The sequence below is a fragment of the Culex quinquefasciatus genome, chromosome 1, assembly GCF_015732765.1.
Source record: "Culex quinquefasciatus strain JHB chromosome 1, VPISU_Cqui_1.0_pri_paternal, whole genome shotgun sequence".
Taxonomy (NCBI): domain Eukaryota; kingdom Metazoa; phylum Arthropoda; class Insecta; order Diptera; family Culicidae; genus Culex; species Culex quinquefasciatus.
The window spans coordinates 31260719-31283499 of NC_051861.1; the positions used below are offsets into that span (position 1 = coordinate 31260719).

General features: G+C 31.9%; 1 protein-coding gene across 4 annotated transcripts in view; it reads right to left on the reverse strand.

Annotated features, from left to right (window-relative positions):
• The window catches only part of LOC6044798 (sterile alpha motif domain-containing protein 5), a 403066-nt gene that overhangs the window by 81625 nt on the left and 298660 nt on the right, over positions 1-22781 (reverse strand). For all 4 annotated transcript variants that reach the window (XM_038249684.1, XM_038249679.1, XM_038249675.1 and 1 more), the window contains 2 exons: positions 15159-15398; positions 6590-6819 (listed from right to left, as the gene is read on the reverse strand). In XM_038249684.1, coding sequence (XP_038105612.1) covers positions 6590-6819; positions 15159-15398 — 470 coding nt within the window. The remainder of the gene's footprint in view (positions 1-6589; positions 6820-15158; positions 15399-22781) is intronic.

Below are 22781 nucleotides of genomic sequence, written 5' to 3' on the forward strand. Positions count from 1 at the left end.
ATATAATTGAAATATTATATCGATTGGCTGCCAATCGCGGCGCACAGAGCCCCGAAACAGGTGTGCCTAATGAATCGCTTAACATGCCGCGGGGAAGTGATTCCGGAGAAGTGCCGTTTCAGCACCTTTTCAACTTCGGACGCGGGGGTGGTGTCAAGTGGCTGACGAATTGATGGCGATGTTGTGACTGTTTAAAAGTTAATGCAAATAAATCACGGGAGGTGGGTGAAGGGGGCAGGAAAACCAAAAATCAACCTGATCGAAGCACAAGCGATTCGTTTTGTTTGGCCCGAACAAAAGGTCAAATGGTTGTTGATTGTTAGTTTTTCGTTTGAACTTGTGCAGTTGTTCTGTGAATTGAAATTGCTTTTGTGAAGAGCTGGCAGGAGGGGGGGGGGGGGGGTTCACAAAATGAGCAATCAAATGAATTCAACAAACAAACAAGAGGTGAATAGCAAGTGGAATGTGGCGCCAGCTGCCATAGAAATCGTTTTGTATATTCAGTATTGGTTCAGAATCCAGTATAGAGGTCGATTTGCTTTAAATTTAAAACCGAGAAATCTTTCAGTTTGCGGCATGAGGCTTCATAATATTAATTAAAATGATTTATTTGTAATTGGGAGAACACTAGAAAAGCAGCAATCAAGAAATAGTAAAACTTCTGCATTTATTTCAATTTTAGGATTGGAAATTTGTTTAAAAAAATGCAATATATCGTGAGTGGGTTTGGAGCAGCTTTTTTGGAAGATTTTTTTTTGAAGATTTGATTAATTTGTCATGAAAATACAGCAACATATTGCCCGGATACAAAATTTAAGTATTAAATAATGCAAAACATAAATTATTTCATTAAAAAGCTGTTTATTACTCAATAGGCTCTCAAAGTATTTTTTTAATCCTCTTCCACATTGCACTAATACATTTTAAAACATTTTCGAATCAATAAAGTTGTAGGGAACAGTATTCTGAACAAGTTCCCTAAAATTATTAGTAATTATTAGTAAAATAAATAGTGACTTTTTCCAAAATTCATACCTTTCATATGATGAACACCGCTTAGTTAGACGATTATATTGATGGTTTTTTTTGGTAAAACATAAAAATAACATTAAATATTGTCAACATTCATTTTTTAACATTCCAACGCCCAAGGCTCCAAAAAAGTTGGAACGGTAACTTCAACTCAATGGTTCTCGGGCATAACTCAACCAATCAAGATGATTCTTCTTTCCAGTGATTTGTATGGATGTCTAGATCTTTGCAGAACTTAATTTGATCAAATCTGTAATTTTTGCGATCAAAAACATCGTTCCAACTTTTTTTTCCGCGTGTAACAAAAAATTCGCCATAAATTCCGCGGAGGCAGTTGTTTTAAAAAAGGTGGAACGATGTTTTCGGTCGCAGAAATTACAGATTTGTTCAAATCAAGTTCTGGCAAATTTTAGGATCATCTAGACATTCTTACAAATCCCTGGAAACAAGAATCGTCCCGATTGGTTGAGTAACGCCTGAGAACCAGCGAGTTCAAGTTACCGTTCCAACTTTTTTGGGAGGCTTGGGCGTCCGTGTAAGTTGGACATGCGTTGGGCGTTCCAGTGTTAAGCTATTTTATGACAATCATTAAAAAATCAGTAGACGGTGTTCATCATGTTCAATACTGGTAAGTTCGGATCGGGATCTATTTATTGAAGGTCAAATATGTAAGTTGGAGTCTCCTTAAACTTATGCTTAAGAAATTTGATGAATATCAACATGAATGTACCAATTTTCAGCGACTTTTCTGAAGAAATATCCTATAAAATCGAAAAAAAAAATGTTTAAAAAATGTTGCTCTAGACCCCCGACGAAATATTTCGGTATACCCCGCAAAATGTCGAGAAAGGGCCATTTCATGGTGCCAAATATCAGACATGCAGAATTTTTTGTCTTTTAATGCTCTCCCAAAAATACACCGTGTTTTTTACTAAAATTTCCTATATTTGATGTAAAAAGAAGCATGCATTATTTTTTGTTGTATCCCAGAATATACCTAAACGCATATTTTACAATTGAAACGATAAGAGTTCAATTAGGGGAACAGCATGTAATTTCAGCGTGCCTCTAATGTTGGCAGGTCAGAACTTTGACATTCAATTTAAGCCAATTAAAAGCTTTTTCAACTAAAATCGAGTGATAAATAGCTCAATAAGAAGTGAGCAAGCAAGTTTCTATCAAAAGTTTTGTAAAATTAGTTGTTTAAATAGTGAAAATCAGCAAATTGGATGGAGTTAGGAGCGAGTGCTTAACCTGACAAACAAACGAAAATTTCCCCTACATAGCAAAAATGTGAAAAACAGGCAAAAAAATTAAAAAGTGACTGAAAAAAATAAAAAGGAAAAATGTAACGAACAGGTCAAATGAAGCCATTTTGCATCATTAGTTTGTCCATATTACTTTCCAAACAAATTTATTAGCTGCCCATTCAAAAATAATATATGCAAATTTAAAAATCTGTATCTATTGAAGGAATGTTTTGATCGATTTGGTGTATTCAAAAAAGTTGTAGAAATGGATAAGGATTACACTGAAAAAATGATACACGATACAAAAAATTTAGTGACTTTTAATTTCACTTTATGACAATAAAACCTGATTTGCAAAAAACATTTTTTTTTTGATTTTCTGATATACTTTTGGGGACATCAAATGCCAACTTTTCAGAAACGGGCAAAAAATCTTTGATCGAGTTATGAATTTTTGGATAAATACTAATTTTGTTTCAAAAAATCGAATTATTGGTCGCAAAACAATTTTTCAACTTCATTTTTCAATGAAAAATTGAATTTGCAATCAAAAAGTACTCTAGTGAAATTTGGATAAAATTTACCGTTTTAATGATAAAGCCATTTTAAGCATTTTTTTGTAAATAGTCGCATTATTAAATTTTTTAAAATAAATACACATGTTTGACCACTTTTGAAAAAATATTTTTAAAAGGCTGAGAAAATTCTTTATTTTGCTTTTTTGAACTTTATTGATACGACCCTTAGCTGTTGAGATATTGCCATGCAAATGTTTTAAAACAGAGCAACTCTCTACGAAATCGACCGATTTCGACCATTTTTATTTTTTGTATTTTTTGATTTGGCTCAAACTTTGTGGGGCCCTTCATATAACCAAATAAGCTATTTTGCATCATTGGTTCACCCGTACAAGTCTTCATACAATTTTGGCTGCTGTCCATACAAAAATGGTTTGTACATATTCAAACAGCTGTAACTTTTGAGTGAATTTTCTGAGGACTTTTGAGAAAAAAATAGGTACACGGGAAAAAATGCAGATTATTTATCAACTTTTTTTTTCACAAAAACTCAATTTTCCAAAATACGTATTTTTTGATTTTCGAGTTTTTTTATAAGTTTTAGGAGACAAAAAACTGCAACTTTTGAGTCATAGAGAAACATGGTCAAAAAATCTGCCGCCGAGTTACAAATTTTTGAAAAAATAATGATTTTTGGAAAAAAAATCGAAATTTCATGCTAAAACAAATTTGGCGTTATTTTTAAATGCAAATTCAAATTTGCAATCGAAAACTCCTTTACAGATTTTTTGATAAAGAGCTCCGTTTTCAAGATATAGCCACCGAAAGTTTAATTTTTGGCGAAATATTTGCAGTTTTTCGATTTTTAAAAATAATGACCATGAGTGACCATTTCTAGAAATATTTTTTTTTAAAAGTTCAAAAAACTTGCTATAAAATTGTCTAAGAGACATTGAAGATTGGACCTCTGGTTGCTGAGATACAGCCGCTTTAAAAAAAAGAAACACGAAAATTGAAGTTTTCTAAATCTCACCAAAACAACCCACCATTTTCTAATGTCGATATTTCAGCAATTAATGGTCCGATTTTCAATGTTAAAACATAAAACAATCGTGAAATTTTCCGATCTCTTCGAAAAAATATATTTTGAAATTTTTTAAATCAAGACTAGCATTTTAAATGGGCGTAATATTCAATGTTTGAAAATGAAATGTTTTCAATTTTCCTTATGTAAGACTAACATTTCAAAAGGGCCAAACATTAAATATTACGCCCTTTTGAAATGTGAGTCTTGATTCGAAAAAAATAAATATTTTTTTTTGGAAAAAATCAGAAAATTTCACGAATGTTTCATATTTTAACATTGAAAATCGGACTTGCTGAGATATTGACATTAGAAAATTGGGTGAGACTTAGAAAACATCAATTTTCCTGTTTTTAAATCAATGCATGGCAATATCTCAGCAACTAAGCGTCGTATCAACAAAGTTCAAAAAAGCAAAGTATGGAGAATTTTCTCAGCTTCTCAAAAATATTTTTTCAAGAGTGGGCAAGCATGGGTACTAATTTAAAAAAAATGAATAACGACTATTTTGTAAAAAAGTGACCTGAAATAGCTATAACTTGAAAATGGTGCACTTTATCAAAATTTCACAAAAGTACTTCTCGATTGCAAATTCGATTTTACATCGAAAAATGAAATTGAAAAATTTTAGCAACCAATATTTACATTTTTTGAAAAAATCAATATTGTTTCCAAAATTCATAACTCGGTCGAAGATTTTTTGCCCATTTTGAAAATTTCTGAAAAGTTGACACTTCATGACCCCTAAAACATATCAGAAAATAAAAAAAATATTGTTTTTTTGCAAATCAAGTTTTAATGACAAAAAGTAAAATGGAAAAGCACCAAAAATATTTCCGTGTATCATTTTTTTCAGTGTAGTCCTTACCCATACCTACACTAAATCGATCAAAAAATCTCTTCAAAAGACACAGATTTTTTTTTTAATTTTAATGCAACATTTTTGTATGGACAGCTGCCAAATTTGTATGGAAAATTATAAGGATAAACTGCTGCCCATAATTGAAAATTCGGCTATTATGCCAAATCAAGTATTCCGAGAAAAACGCGTTTTAGTGTTTGTCACAAAATCTGCGTCAAGGCAATTTCCCATATGAATGGCATATTAGCCGTTTGGTTTTTCGCATCGGCAGCCAAGTCCAAACACTATTTCAGCAAAATTCAAGTTCCAGAAGATGCGTTGGAACATCCTCTATCACCTGGTGCTAATATCTCGTTTTTGTCAAAAGTGGATATAAGCCGTTTTTTCAATGGTGGGCAGAACTAATAATGCAAAAATGCTTTAAAAGGCATTAAAAAAGTTTCAGCCGGATTGAAAAATACAAAAATTAAAATTAAGAAAAAATACCGATTCCGTAGAGCATTGCTCCGGAGTTTTATTTCATACCAATTATTTTTAATTTTTTTATCTGCTTTTTGAAAATCAGCCATCGGTCACAGGGAAATCCAATTAAGGTATGCTTTCCTCATCAAAATTCGAGATTTAATTTTTTTTCTTTATTTTAGAACTCTTGAAACTTTTTTTTGTTGTTTTTGTTGCTACTTAAAATGATTCAAACGATTTTTTTCTGAAATTATTAACATTCCGAGAATTTTCTTCTAAATTGTAACGACACTTCAATTTCTACACTTATTCCGTATTTCATCCTACAATAAACAAAAATAAAAACAACAAACGTCGCGGCGATAAAACATTCATACGATTCACGGTGTCCGGTGTGTGTTTATATGCCTTTTTTTCGCGTTCGGTAATAAAATATGAATAATTTATTGAAATTTAATCGATACTGGCCCCGCCAACAACACTTGACACATACACACACCCAAACGGAAGTAAAAAAGAGGGACAGGAAGGTTGGGGAAGGAAATGGGTGAACCCTTAATGGCCAATTGGCGGGGTCCTCATTGGCCATTTATTTTGGCGAATGGGCCGCGAAAATGGCGGTGTTGTTCGTGCTTAAATGGCACCCCAGTGAAGGCATGTGTGTGTGTGTGTGTGTGGTTTTGTGACTGTTGACTGTCAACCGGTTTCCGGGTGTGTGTGTGTGTGTTGCTGTGCAATTCCAAATTCTGATACATTTGCACACGGTAAAGTTCAACAGTTTCCGTTGAACAGTGTTGTGTCCCTATTTTCGACCTATGATGCCCCTATTCATGGTCTTGTGTCCAAAAATCGACTCTTTACCTTAACGAGGTCAAAAGAGGCTGCAGCAGTAAGAAAAGGCAATAAATTAACAACCGAAAGAGGACATCCACCACCGAAAGTGATCAATGGTGTTTTGGGGGAAAATTTATCGATGTTTTATGCCGGCCAGGTTTGACCAAAAGGGGACGAGATTTTCCTGGGAGTCGGAGGTAGTTGATGTCACAGAAGCCAAGAACAACAGGCTTGGTTTTAAAAGTTTACTTTTTGAAAATTGAAAGAATTCTCAATTTCAAGTCTATTTATCAAAATTGTCTTCACTTTGTAATTTTTAGAAAATATTTTAAAAATTTACATGTATAATATAGAAATTTCAATATAACAGTACTGCCAATTTTTTGAAGATTTGCTTTTTCAAAAAAATTTCAGGAAATCGCTCAAAGATAAAGGATTGAAAATTTCAAAGCTCTGACAAATCCCCCCTAAAAAATCATAAAATAAATCAATTTGCCTTACTTATCAAAATCAACCCCCCCCTCCCCCCCCCCCTTAATCAACTCACCTTTGCTGTACGCCAGCACTGTTCGCAGGTACATTGGTGGTGTTGGTGGTGTTGGTGCTGGTGCTGCTGGAGGTGGAGTTTTGTGATTGTTGCTGACTTTGGCTTTGCTGGGACTGTGATAGTTGTTGTTGCTGGTGCTGCAGTGTCGTTCTGGCAACCCTGGGGGCAAACACACCGTAGCCGAAGCCATAAATTTCGTCCTCCTCCTTGTCGGACAGACAGCTGGATGGCTGCAAAGGATAAGGATGAGATAAAGAGAGGGGGAAATAAGATGAGATAAAAAAAAGTGCGCAGAAATACAGAATCAAGTTTGTAAACAGAAGGGAAAATTCTGCTCTGAATTTGAGCAGATTGCTGGTGGGGATAGGGAAGAGTCAGGTGTTTTTGGACGAGCCCTATTGGTTCTTGAGATAATATTGGAAAAGACGACTTTGGACCCTGTGACCTTTGGTTCAGTAGGTCCACAAGACACTGTCCATAAATGTGGTGCAGATAATGCTGATCTTGATGATTTGATGCGACAACCTGGTTGTAGGGTAAAGTGTCAAATAGCTGATTTCAAGTATATGCACTGGAAGAAACATGTATCAAAATCTGTCATATAAAAATTGCTAGAAAAAGTGTCCCTTTATAACAGATTGAAAGGAAATTCCTAAAAACGTGTGTAAAAATTCAAACCAAAATACGTTGAAAAGAGTTAGGGTGTGCAGCATTCCCCTAGATAGCGCCACTTCAAAAATCATGATGGCCTACAGTAGCACAAAATTGTACCATCGAATCACTTCACAAAACATTCCGTATGGACGACATCAGACCAATGTCTGACTATCCTTTATCAAAGAGTTGCAATTTTACGCGCGAATAATGTACAGTCGACTCTCTGGCTGTCGATCTTCTCGATATCAATATTGCTCCATCTATCGATGAATTCTTCAGTCCCTTCAATCTGCATACTTCAATTGTCTTCATTCCTCGATATTTTCTCTTGCTTGAAGGATCTTTTCCTCGACGGTCCCTTGGATTTTGTTTGCTTTAAAAATCTTTTCCGGTTATCAATAATTTCACTTTCTTATGGCTTGCATCGACATTTTTCTTTGCGAAACGATGTTTTGAAAGGTGTTTGACATTAGTTTGTTTTTGTTTGCTGGACGTTGCCATGATTCTCTCCCATAGCTGGGTAGCAAGAAAAAAATATTTTCAATCGAGTCTGCATCGTTCTGTAAACTGATGATTCTCTTCCTCGACGGTCCCTTGGAATATCCAACCAGAGAGTCGACTGTATTCATAACGAAATCGGAGGTGTGAAGGGACTTTTTTAATTTGTCGCTTTAAAATATTTTTTGAGTGAATTTTCTTTTCTGTTTTCGTTAATTTCAATGATTTTTTGCATTATGTTTAGTCAATAGGAATTATACTGAAGTTAATTTTATATTTGAACAAGGTAAACATTTATTTTCTTTCGAATTTTTTGAGCCATTCTATATTGTTATGTCAAGTATTCCCAGCCGCGATGGTGGCGCCGCCAAGCGTACCCTGCACACTCTAATTTCTTTGATGCAAGATTGTATGCAACGCATTTTCAGTACAACATTGTTTACACACAAGTTCGAGTACATCTGTTCTATATTGCAAAAAATGCACGAGGACAGTTTTCATGCAGATTCTGATATCTTTGCGTAATTTTTCAAGGTTGAATATTTCCGCTTTCAAGATTTTTGCAAAAGTGACATTACACCAGAAAAGTTGTAAAATTACATAACATTTTTTCCTCATTGTACCTAGTGTTACAGAAATGATAAGTCATGTACTTTTAAAGTTGTAAAAATGAACATTATTTAAATCGCGAAAAGCAAACTAAAGCTGAAGAGCCACAGCTGACCACTTATTATGTTAATCAAATGTAATTATTATAAGAAAGATTCAGTAAAGTATATTTAATTAAAAAAAAGTTGTAAAATTACACATTTTTAGAGGTAAAATTACACATTTTTTCTGACATAAAATAAAAGATGTACCACTTCCCAGATGTAATATTACCATGATTGTTTTTACTGTGGATGAAGCTTTGTTTTTGTGCAACATAATATTTCATAACGTGTATGAATCCGGTAGGAAATAATAAATTCAATATGCAGGACCATAAAGCTATCAAGAGCGTCTGTTTAGCAAGCACAGACAATTAGTGAACTCGAAAAGACGCTTCAAAATAATACTTCAAACTATATAGTATATTTATCTGTGATACTACAGATGGAACCCTAAGATGTATTGAAATTAACAAGACAAATAGATTGAACAGAATATTTTTGAAAGTGTTAACAACAATAAATTGGAAACTGTAAATTTGATACAAATACCATTTGGAATAATTTTTCTGGAAATTTGTTCAAATTATTAATAAATAAATAACTAAATGAGAGGCCAATCTTTATTCTGATTTGAAAATATATAAATTGCGTAGAATGGACATCTATACTTCCCACATTGCAATAAAGTGAAAATTTGAATTGGTTTCCATCTTTGTTGCACAGTGAACAAATGTGTGGTTTTGGAAGGTTAAATAGAAACTCTTTTGTGATGTAATCTTACCTCGTTTTAGACAGAAAAAGAGGCATTACAAAACCCGTTTTAATATCACCAGAGGTGAAATAGAGCCTTTCTTACAAAATGATGAATTTCCGAAAACAGAGGTTCAGAGGTACATTATGGGTCGCAAGATAATTATATTTAATTAAGAAAAACTTATTGGATTGACATTATTAGAAAGAAAATAAAGGGTACTCAGTCTTTGATGTTAGTCTATGATTAACTAAAAGAACATGTATCGATGTTGCACTTTGTCGATCTAATATGAGTAGCCAGAAAGAACACTTTCACGCGCAGCGTAAAACGCGCAAGCTTAAATGTGCTGGCGTTTATGCTTCGACTTGACGACTTTTCAATCGAGAACGAGCCAGGACTTCGAATTTGATGTTCAGTGTGCTGTATAAATCCAATAGGAATTAATAGGAAAAAATAGGGTAAAAATAAGACGTAAAACACTAATATGGCTAAATCGCTGGAAATAAATTTTGGAAAATCTTCAAATTTTGGGCCCAAGCAGGTTATGGCGCATGTTTTCAAATGGTTTTGCCTTCCTCACTGAGGTAAGGCTATAATCCTGCTCTAAAAATGAACTTTTTATTGAGACCTCAGAGACACACCTTCATGTATACTTATCGACTCAGATTCCAAAACTGAACGAATGTCTGTGTGTGTGTATGTGTGTGTGTGTGTATGTATGTATGTGTTCAAAATTCTTGCCAAGTTTTCTCAGCACTGGCTGGACCGATTTTGATCAAACCGGTTGCATTCTACTTGGTTTAGGGTCCCATACATCACTTTTGAATTGTTTGAAGTTTCGATAAGTAGTTCAAAAGTTATATATAAAAATGTGTTTTCACATATATCCGGATCTCACTTATATGCATGAAAACTATGTCCGGATCCATCATCCAACCCATCGTTGGTTAGATTATCAAAGGACCTTTCCAATGAGTTCAATACATTGAAGATCTGGCAACCCTGTCTCAAGTTATGACACTTAAGTGATATTTATGTACTTTTTGATGCTGGATCTCACTTAGATGTATGTCAACTAAGTCGGGATCCATCATCTAACCCATCGTTGGTTAGGTAATCAAAAGACCTTTCCAATGAGTCCACAACATTGAAGATCTGGCAACCCTGTCTCGAGTTATGACCGCTTAAGTTTTATCTGTGTACTTATTTTTCTGGATCTAAAAAATAGCTGAAATATGTATCCAAACCATTCATATTACCCATCGTTGGTAAAAAGTGAGGAAGGCATCAACCACATAGGTGGATTAAGTTAGTTTTTTGTTTGAAACTGAGTTCTTTTAATTTGATAGTTTTATCAGTAAAATTGTCCAAAAAATATCTCTAAAAATGGCTTTGACCACATTTACTGGTCGAAAATTGTGAATCGAAAAATAAAATGTTCGTCTCCGACCCCACGGCTACAAATCTGAAATATAAAAATTGTGGGTTTTACGAGCGGTTTTCCAATGATGGAAGACACAAATTTTTAAGAGCGGATACAGACTTCGTCCAAGTATTTCAGAAAAAGAGCACTAAAAAATCAGGCCTTTGAGTTCCGGGTTTCGGGCCAAAATTCAATCGAAAGAGCGCATCATAACCTTCAAATTAGTAATAGGGCTTTTTCCTGGGCCGATTCCTCGCCGTGCACGATTTTCCCAGATTTCTGAGATAAGCGTTTTTCCAAAATCAAACCTTAAACCTTTCTTTGGTAAGAAAGGCAAAAAGGTGTAAATTTACAATTTTGTTGGAAAATTACTAATTCCCAGATATAATATAAACATGATTTTTAAATTGTGAAGGTGTCAAAAAGAAGGAGTCAAAAAAGAAAAATAAAACTTAAGCAAAATGGCAAGTATAAAGATTCTTCAATTTATTTGTAGTTAATTATTTTAAAATTATTATCTAATTGAGGCTTCCCAGACCCACTAAAATACTGGATTTACCGATTATGGTTTTTTTTCATCCATCTTGGGGTTTCAACAGTTTTTTTTTATTCATAAAGCTAAGTTAATTGATTCAAAAGTTATGCAAACAATGCTGATTCAAAACGAGTAGTTCTTGTAAGCCAACATCACGAATACTATTCATTTGATGGACAATCAAAAGACCTTCTTGAGTAATTAACTTTTTTGGCATCCCTATTCAAAGTTTTGAGTACCGTAAACCGAGGTAACTATTCTTGGGTTGTTTTTTTTAAGGATATAAGATAAGAAATAAATACGAAGGGATCTTACTAAATTTGGTAGAGAAATAATTAAAGAACCTTAAAATTTTATAAAAGTTAGTTAACTTTAATAAGAATTAAAAAAAACATCAATAAATGTAATTATCCAAGTGTCATGATTTTTTTTCAATGAAAGTGGTTTCAAATCGGATGAAAGGAGTGAATAATCAGATTCATTGGAAAATTGAATAGAACCGTAAAAATTAGATGCTCAGTTACAAGTTTCAAAATATCTGCAAATTTATAGAAGTCAGTACACACATTTTTTACTAAATGTGATTTTTTTAAATATTAATTTTACAGAATAAAACATAATAAAAATAACAATCAAATAGTATTGAATGAATTAAAATAATTAAAATTTCTTCAGAACTTTTTATCTAATTAAATTTATACACATTTTATTAAAAACTTATAAAAATAGTAAAACATTGCATTGTATTATTTTCATTTAACTTAAGAAACAAACGCACAATTTAAGGTGTGTAGTGTAAGCAATAAAGTGCTTATCAAAGACCATCTAGATTTGAAAATTTTAATTTTCGACAAAACAAAAAATTTTTTTGAAAAACGTATATGGTAGTATAGTACATGATTAAAAAATCAAAGAAAAACAAATCTTGAAGTAAGTTCTACCAGCAGTGTTGCAAATGAGTGATAAAAAAACTATCAATTGATTATCACCAGAAACATCCAAAAGTATAGCGTCCAAAAGAATAACGTCACGTCACTAGCTTGTGAGATCTCTTCTTGTGTCTCGTGATTTCCAGCGATGGTATTCTCTCTCTATCACTCCTCCCTAATTTAACCTCCTAGACCCACCTTCATTTATAGTTATCGACTCAGAATCAAAATCTGAACAACAGTACTCGAAAATAACATTTGAGAAGGGTGTAAGGTATTTAAATATTTTTGTATTGTGCAATTTAAAAATTACTTTATCTCGAAGCCGTTGCGTCGTATCAAAAAGTGGTCAAAGACTAACTTGTAGGAAATTGGACGAGCTCTCTGAAAAAAATACACTGAAACAAAAATACAGGCCACTTATATGAGATTTTTGGATTTTTAAGTCTAAAACTTTAATTTAAAGGTGATGTCACGATTTTTTTCGTTCAAATTTTTTGAGGAAATAGCCTAAGATGTTACCAAAAGACTGATGAAAACTGCAGGATGGTATGTCTCTCCTAAAAAAATACAAAAATCATTTACTAAAACTGTTTTTTTGAAAAGTGGTCTAAACGTCAAAATTTTCAAAAATCGATAGTGGGAATCGATTCTCCAGACAATTTTACATAAAAGTCTCCATTTTGACCATTGCCCTATGTCAATTCTTGAAAAGATACAGCGGTTTTAAAAATAAAAAAAATGTTGAAAAAAATGTTTTTTTTAGAGGTTTTTGGCAATTTCTATATGACAGACTTGGTTTTTCAGTCTGGTAAATATTTTTACCCGAAAGCTCGTCCAATTTCCCATAAGTTTGTCTTTGACAGCATTTCAATTGGATGTCAGAGCTTACAGATATAAGCTAATTTACTATCCAGGTTTCTACCACACTGAAAAAAATATTCTATTTTCAGTTATAAGCAATGTAATCTTATATCTGTAAGCTCTGACATCCAATTGAAATGCTGTCAAAGACAAACTTATGGGAAATTGAACGAGCTTTCGGGTAAAAATATTTACCAGACTGAAAAACCAAGTCTGTCATATAGAAATTGCCAAAAACCACAAAAAAAACCCCTTTTTTCAACTTTATTATTTTTAAAACCGCTGTATCTTCCCAAGAATTGGACATAGAACAATGGTCAATATAGAGACTTTTATGTAAAATTGTCTGGGGAATCGATTCCCACTACCGGTTTTTGAAAATTTCGATGTTTAGACCACTTTTCAAAAAAACAGTTTTAGTAAATGTTTTTTGTATTTTTTTAGGAGAGACATACCATCCTGCATTTTTCGTCAGTCTTTTGGTAACATCTTAGGCTATTTCCTCAAAAAATTGAACGAAAAAAAATCGTTAAATCACCTTTAAATTTAAGTTTTGAACTTAAAAATCAATAAATCTCATATAAGTGGCCTGTATTTTTGTTTCAGTGTATTTTTTTTCGCTTCGAGATACAATAATTTTTAAATTGCAAAATACAAAAATATTTAAATACCTTACACCCTTCTCAAATTTTATTTTCGAGAACTATTGGCTCCATATACAAAAAAATGGCTTATATAGGTCTAGGATAACATGTCTACAAAGTTTCATTGAAATCGGAGAGGGTCGGGTACAAAAGTACCAGAAAAATTCCTTTGAGCTGGAATTGCTCTTATAATCACAATGCTTTTTATTGTTATTGGAACACTTATATCCATTCAAATGTCTTCATTATTTTACCATATAAAGTCATAATTGTCAAATCATCCAGTTTGACAAGATTTTCTCTGAAAATTCAAATAAGCGCTAAGTGAATTTGTTAACAATGTACCTTTAAAACATTTTCCTCCGTGATATTGTAAGGTCAAAAATATGTGTAAATAAGGTGACACAAAGAAAAACATTTTGTTTTAAATTTAAGCTTCAAGAGATATTTATGCGACCAGCATTTCGGTAATACATGTCTTAAAACGGACAATTTTAAAAATATTTTCAACAAATTGCACAAAATAGACACCAAGTTCGATTGTCTGTTCTCTGTCTCCAAACTACACCAAAAAGCATGAAAAAGGAAAAAATAAACCAACAGAAGTAGGGCAGGTAAATAAACTCAATCTCTGCCCTCCCAAGCACGCGTGTGTGTTTGTGTGACTGTACGTGTGCTTGTTTCGTACGTGTGTCTCACATATTTATTTGCAATTTAATTATAGCAATTAAACTTTTGCGCTGTGCGTTTATTTTTTCTCTCTCTCTCTCTGCCAGAGTTTGTTTATTTGTTTGTCGTTGTCAGTGTCTTTGCCTGCAAAAGGAAGCACTTTTTTTCTGCTGCTGCTGTCATTTAGTGTAGCTTTTTGGACACGATGTTTTTCAGACGTCGTCCTGAAGCTTGCCAGAGGGTATCCAAGCTTGGCTGTTTGGCCGTCTTGTTTTTCTGGTATGATGCTTAAGGAAAAAAGGCATTAAATTTATGAACATGCTTATTGAAGTAGAAAATAAAATTAAATTTTTCTTAAAAAAAGAAATTTTTAAAATAGTTAAAGACTTCTCCTTTGGGATTATCTGAACATCTAATTTTTCATTCCCATGAACCACTCCCCGGTGTTGAGTCTCACTTTCCATCTCAACAAGCCGCACAGTGTTTACCAACCTGTCAATCTTGAAGACCACCAGGGGAAATTAATTCCTGCCAGCGCAGAACAAGGGAAAACCGACAATCGCCAACTAATTTTCGGTTTCCTCACCCCACCACCTCCAGTACCACCAACGACCTGTGGCCGATCTTGGCGGTATCTTATCCTGAAATCCAGGCCGACCAAACAGAAAATGACTTCTTCGCAAGTCCGGGGAGAGACTCCGCTGGGAGTCTTGAGACTCGTGTTTTTTTTTTTAATGCTGGCCATAATTGAAGCGCAGATGTTCTGATTTAATTTCGTTTGTTTGTTTTTTCCGCGCAAAAAAGAAGAGCGTAATTTCCACTTGAACGAGTAGCTTAAATACCCCCGAGAAGAAGTCGTCAGCTGGTTGATGTCCCTTCGAAAGATTTTGAGCTCAAAACGGGATAAGCTTTGGAAGTAGGCGAAAATATGTTAGGAACTTACCGAGTACTTCCCCGGTACGTAGATCGGCTGGCTGTGGCTGTTCGGGAGCCCGCCGTGGCACGAGTTCCCCCGGTGGCCGGCCCGGTGCACGCCACTGCCCCCGGACGAGCTGTGCGGGCTGCGCTCGGACCAGGCCCGCAACCGGGCTTCCTCGAGCGCGGCCAGCACCTCGCCGAACGGGGCCATCAGCATCTCGCAGTACACCGAGGCGAGCCCCTCCAGGTGGCCCCGGCTGCCGTCCTGTGTTCGGTGGGAAGAGAAGGAGAAGAAAGAGAAAACATTTTAGATTGCCACCATTTTGAGTTATAATATTTGTATTTATTATTATAATCACAAGTTCAATTAAAACACAATTAATATTTAGAGTTTAAATTTCGTCCGCTATTTTTTTTATTGTTTTGCTAAAAATTCTGAAAACACTTTCAAAAGTTGAAAAAAAACGAAAAAAAGCATTGCATTCCAAAGTAAAATTTTGAAGATTTTGGACAAAATGTATTCCGATTTATATACAGTCCAGACTCGATTATCCGACTTCGGATAATCGAATCACGAAAAAAATATTTTTCTTTGTCATATTTTGATGAATGATTAAAAAAATGAATCCAAGATGTCGACCAAGATGGCGGTGAAAATATAAAAAATGCATAAAGACGATTTTATGTAATTTTTTTAGAGTGATGACCGCCAAGAGACAGAGATGGTCTCAGGATTGTTTTTAAAACAGTAATTTAAAAAAAACCAGAGAAGCTTTAAATGATTCGTTTTCTTTTAGTAACTTAATTTAATTCTAAGAAGAATCAAATTAAACACTAATGAAACTTGCCCGCCTATAAATGGATTTAAATCTTAAAGTTCGTCAAAAGTATTATTTCAATGTAATGTTTGGTTTTCAAAAAAAAAATGGAAAAGAGAACTCTTTAATTTGGGTTTGGCGTAATGAATTTATAAGAAAAATGTATTTTTCAACCAATTTTTGACCTTTTAAAAGCATTGGAAAGAAGAGCTCTTAAAATTTTAGAAAATTTATGGGTTGTAAATTTTACTTGTTTTATGAGACTTTGCCTATGTTTTGAAAAAGGTTTTTTTTTTCGGGAACAACTTTGACTGTGTTTTTCACTAACATTTCCAATATACCAATATTTCACGGGGACCTCAATTTCAAAACAATCAAATTTCACGCAAATTTCACGGAACGTGAAAAATGTTAAAATAACTCTGAAAATCTTATGTTTGAATCACAGAAACTACTTTTCATGCTTCATTACATGTTATTCGTCTATAAACAAAAAAAAATCATAAATTTGAACGTGTCACAAAAAAAACTCCTAATTTTCACAAAGAGATTCCACCAAGTTTGTATATATTCTGAAATAAAATGTAGGGCATGCGTATTCTTATTTATTGAACTGTTTTTTTCAGTATTTGACTCATAAAGTTAAAAAGTTTTCGATGATTTGCTTCATTTTATTGAATTTAATATCAAAGCAAGATTTAACAATCATGTCCAGCGAAATAATGTGATTTTTTTGGCGACATTTAACAAATTAACATTTTTAAAGGTTTGCATCTCCCTTGTCAAAATTTAAAATTTTAAAACAAAAGTAAAAAATAATATAATTTGCAACCAAATCAAAATGTTAATTCAAAATGAAAACAAAAACATAAAAGTAGTATTTTTTAAACTTTCACGGGAATCATCCACCAAAATAACCAAATATGGTTGACATTAAACACAACTAAACAAAAATCTGTTTTTAAGAGTTGATTTCAAAGCATTCATTTTATTTTGAATAAAACAAAGCATGATTCTTTTAATTTCTTTTAAAACATATACCTTTCAAATAAAATAGCAGTAAATATTTACTATGCTGTTATTTTGAAAAACAAACATGATTTGAGAAAATTGATAAATTTCACGAATTTCACGCCGTCCACGAATTCGTCAAAAATCACTAACCCTATGTTAGTCATTAAATAAGGGTATTCACTCACTCAATTCTACAGTAGTTCATAAGATTATGTTTATTCCTATTTAAGTTAGATAAAGCATTTTGAGAAAAATCGTTACAAATTACACAAACATAAAATTTCTCGGATTTCACGAAGTCCGCGAAATCGTGAAATTTCGCTAACCCTAATTTTAAGTAAAAATAAGTATTCAGTAATTTTTCTAGTGTCCCAGTCTATGCATCTACACATTTATTTCAATTTAAATGATAATGGTGCCATTTACAGTAGAAAAAAAATGCCAAACATTGAATATTACTCCCTTTTAAAATGTTAGTCCTGATTTGAAAATTTTGAAAATATTGCTTTCGAAAAGATCGGAAAATTTCACAATTGTTTCATATTTTAAGGCGAAACGGGAGCTAGAACCAAATTTTGTCGTGATTTGGCGCATCTCATTTTTTGATTTTTTAAAAATCGATTTCAACGAATTTCAAAAAACCATGAGCATCACGATGTTGCCCATGTTCTAACGGATCACTGTAAAAAAAATCAAGTCTCTAAGTCAAAATATGAACAACTAGTTTAGTTTTTCAGTTAAACTCACGATTTTTATACTTCTCCATACGATTCCCATGGACTTTGCCGAAAATCAGAGGAGCGCAATTCCACCCAAGTTTTTGATAATATATTCCATTATTCAGCTACATTTTTATATACCGTTAGATTCGTTAGAATGTAACGAACACGGTGGTAAATATAAATCAATAGTTCACTAACTTTTATAACACACTTTTTTGATTACCAAAAAAAAAATCAAATATTTGCTTCTCGCGCAACGCAACGGGCAACGAATCAAAGGAGAAACCTCAGAGACAAAAAAACTCCCGTGTGCCGTGGCGAGGCGCGTGGATTGTGCTGGCCGCACGCACACACTCTCATGGCGCGCAAGCACTTATTTTGAATTCATTCCTTGATTTGTTTGATTTTGAAATTATATTTTTTTTTATTTGGGGATATTGCGAGGTTCGGATATTTTTATTACTACTTTTAATTATTACTAATTTTATTTACTAATTTATTATTGCTTCATTCCTTTGTATCTGAACAGAGTATAATTAACAAATACAAATCAGGACTGAAAATATCAACATTCAAATGAATAAAATGTGATTATTATTTTAGTTAGACCAACTAAAGAATTGAAATTGGTCTTTGTCAAAGTCTTTGTTATTTTGAATAAAAAAAAAACAGTGGACAATTTTCTTGGCTAAAAAGGCTAGTATGAATTTCAATGAATGAATTTGTTTTGTAAATTCTCAAATTTTCATAGAATATAGTATGTTTTTGAACGAACCAAAATTTTGTATTCATGTTCACTTCATTGGTTTTTTTAAAGAGAAAATGCATACAAAATTCCACTTCATTAAAATAAACAATATTTTTTGAAAATTTTAATGTATTACAAAAAAATCTAAAGTGAAAATGCATACAAAAAATCGCTTCGGTAAAAAAACGATATTCTGAGAAAATTTGAATATTTTACAAAATGAAACAATAATGAAGTGAAAATGCTCACAAAATTTTGCTGCGTTTGAACTCATATTTCAAATTATAAAAATATAATATTTTCAAAAAAATACTGTATTTTGAGATAATTTTTATATTTTTCGAAAAACGAACTCTAATAAAGTGAAATTGCATAAACAGTTTCGCTACATTTGAAAAATACAATATTCTGTGAAAATTTGAGTATTGTTCAAAAATGCCCAATAAAGTGAAAATGCTTACACAATTTTGCTTCCTTCAAAAAAAACAATAATTTCATTATTTTTCAAAAAAAAACTCTGATAAAGTTAAAATGCATACAAAATTTCGTTCATTGAAAAATACAATATAAATATTGCTTTGTTAAAAAAATGTGAATGGGCGAATTTGGTCCAAGGATGTACCCAAAAATAAATACTAAAATACTCAAATTTTCACAGAATAATGTAATTTTTCATTTTTTTTAGAGTTTTATTCTGTAAAATACTCAATTTTTCACTATTTTTGTATGCATTTTCACTTTATAAGCGTTTATTGTTTTGTTAATACCGTAAAACGGGGTGACTTTGATAGCCTGGGTGACTTTGATAGGTTTGCAATGAAGAGAAAATGAAGAGTACAATTAAAATACGTACGGAATGGTTCAGAATCATACTGACCGTGGTAGAGAAGTGTTCAAAGTACCTCAAGAAGAACTTTGCATAAAATTTTGAAATGTTTAAAAAGTAAGTTAACTATAATTAAGAAAATATTGATGAAAGTCATTATTTAAAACTTCTCAAAGTGTCATGATTTTCTCAATGAACATGATTTTGAATCGGAAAACGGAATGCATTTTCGGGTTCTTTGGACAATTTTCCACTAGGAGAATGTTAAATAAGTTTGTAAATAATAAAAATTATGCGTCCTTGAAACACAATTAAAAAAAATCTCCAAATTTATATGCAATTTCAGTTGAACAAATTTCATGTAAAATGTGAAAACTTGTGATTCGTGCTTTGTATTCAGTTTAAAATGCAATATAAATCGATAATTTTATAAACAAAATAAGTTTTAACAAATTTCAGGCAAAATTCCTACTTTTCAACAATTTTATGTAAAATGTATTAGTATTTTGATAAAAGCTTATAAAGTTAGTTAACTAAATATAAACATTGATTTTTTTTTCTTAAGAACTTTTTCAGCTACCTTATTGATGGTACATTTAACGTACAAATATAGTTTGAACATCTTAAATATGATTTTAACAAGAAAAACTTTGACTATCAAAGTCACCCCGGAATTTAAACTAAGAGTTTTTAACGAAACTATTTTTCTAAACACTATTGAAAAAACTTTTTTTCCAAAATAGTGTATGGACTTTGTGTGGCCTATCCCAGTACATGTTTTAAAAATAATAATCTTGAGAAAAACCTTACCTGTTGAAAAATATTTTAAAAACAAATTGAAATCCTATCAAAATCACCCCGGTTTACGGTACTTAAATTCTCATAGAATATTTTATGTTTTGAAACGAAGAGGATTTTTGTATACATTTTCTATTTATTTTAGGTTTTTTTTGGAAAATACTCAAATTTTCAAAAAATATTGTATTTCTTTGAACGATGCGAAATTTTGCACGAATGTTCACAAAATATTGTATTTTTGTAAGAACGAAATTTTGTATGCATTTTAACTTTATTAGAATTTTTTTGAGAAATATTCGAATTATTGTATTTTTTATGCATTTTCAATTCTAAGTATTTTTTATGCATTTTCACTTCATTAGAGTTTTTTTGTAAAATACGCATATTGTATTTTATGAACGAAGCAAAATTGTGTATGCATTTTCACTTCATTGGTTTTTTTTTTTTGTAAAATACTCAAATTTTCTCGAAATATTGTATATTTTTAAACGTAGCGAAACTTTTTATGATTTTTTACTTTATTAGAGTTTTTTTAAACTCAATTTTTCACAAAATACCGTATTTTTTTTAAATATTCTTATTTTCATAATTTGCAATATGAATTTAAACAAAGCGCAATTTTATTTGCATAAAAAATTTCGCTTCCTTTAAAAAAAATACAAAATTTAGTGAAAATTTGATTATTTTACAAAATAAAGTACCCTTATGAAGAGAAAATGCATGCAAAATTCAGCTTCGTTAAAAAAACAATATTTTGTGAAAATTTTAGTATTTTACAAAAAAAAAAAATCTCATGTGAAAATGCATACAAAATATCGCTTCGGTAAAAAAGCAATATTTTGCGAAAATTTTTATATTTTGCAAAATGAAACTATAATAAAGTGAAAATGCTCACGAAATTTCGCTGCGTTTGAACTCATATTTCAAATTATGAAAATTTTAATATTTTTTTAAAAATATGGTATTTTGTGAAACAAATTGTATTATACGAAAAAAAAAAACTCTTATAAAGAAAATGCATACAAAGTTTCACTACATTTAAAAAATGCAATCTTCTGTGAAAATTTGAGTATTGTTCAAAAATGCCTCAATAAAGTAAAAATGCATACATAATTTTGATTCCCTAAAAAAAAATTTAAGTTTTTCTTGAAAAAAACTCTTATAAAGTAAAAATGCATACAACATTTCAATCCATGAAAAATACAATATGAATATCACTTCGTTAAAAAAAATGTGAATGGTCGAATTTGGTCCAAGGATGTACACAAAAAAAATACTACCGCATTTTCACTTTATAAGCGTTTATTGTTTTGTAAAAACTCAAATTTTCATAGAATATTGTATGTTTTTAAACGAAGCGAAATTTGTATGCATTTTCTCTTTATTAGAGATTTTTTTTGGAAAATACTCAAATTTTCACAAAATATTATATTTTTTCGAACGAACCGAAATTTTGTATGGATGTTCACGAAATATTGTATTTTTTAATGAACGAAATTTTGTATGCATTTTAACTTTATAGGAGTTTTTTTTTAAAGAAATACTCAAATTATTGTATTTTTTGAAGAGAGCAAAATTTTGTATGCATTTTCACTTTATTGGGCCTTTTTAGAAAAATACTAAAATTTTCACAGAATATTGTATTTTTTAAATGTAGCGAAACTTTTTATGCATTTTCACTTTATTAGAGTTATTGTTTCGTAAAATACCAAAATTTACCCGTTAAAAATACCCGTATTTTTTGAAAATATTAAAATTTTCATAATTTGAAATATGAGTTCAAACGCAGCGAAATTATGTGAGCATTTTCGCTTTATTATATAATAAAGTTATATATGTATTATTAGCCGGGACCGTGATGTAGGGGTAAGCGTGGTTGTGTCTCACCCAGTCGGCCTGGGTTCGATCCCAGAAGGTCCCGGTGGCAAATTTTGAGACGAGATTTGTCTGATCACGCCTTCCGTCGGACGGGGAAGTAAATGTTGGCCCCGGTCTAACCTAGAGGTTAGGTCGTTAGCTCAGTCCAGGTGTAGGAGTCGTGGACTCACAATCCAAAAGTCGTCAGTTCGAATCCCGGGGTGGCAATTGCCTCAACAATCAAGCCTTCGGACACCTAGTTTCGAGTAGGAATCTTGCAATCGAGTACGCCAAGGCAATGCTGTAGAGCGAATAATTTGATTTTTGATTTGATATACCAAAAGATGCGAAAGGATCGGGCCTACAAGCTCATATTTTGGATTTGGGCATAGTATGCCCACCGGAACAAACCCTTGAATGCCCGCCAAAAGTCATTTTGTTACATCCTAATATGTATAGATTCATTTTGTAAAATATAAAAGTTTTCACAAAATATTGCCTTTTTTTACCGAAGCTTTATTTTGTATGAATTTTCCGTTCTGAATATTTTGTATGGATTTTCACTTCATTAGAGATTTTTTTAAGTAAAATACTCATATAGTATTTTAAGATCTAAGCAAATTTTTTTATGCATTTTTATTTCATTGGTTTTTTAAAGAGAAAATGCATACAAAATTTCGCTTCATTAAAAAACAATATTTTTGAAAAACTCTGAAGTGAAAATGCATACAAAGTATCACTTTGGTAAAAAAAACACAATATCAAAATTTGAATATTTTACAAAATGAAACTATGATAAAGTGAAAATGCTCACAAAATTTCACTGCGTTTGAATTCATATTTCAAATTATGAAAATTAGAATAT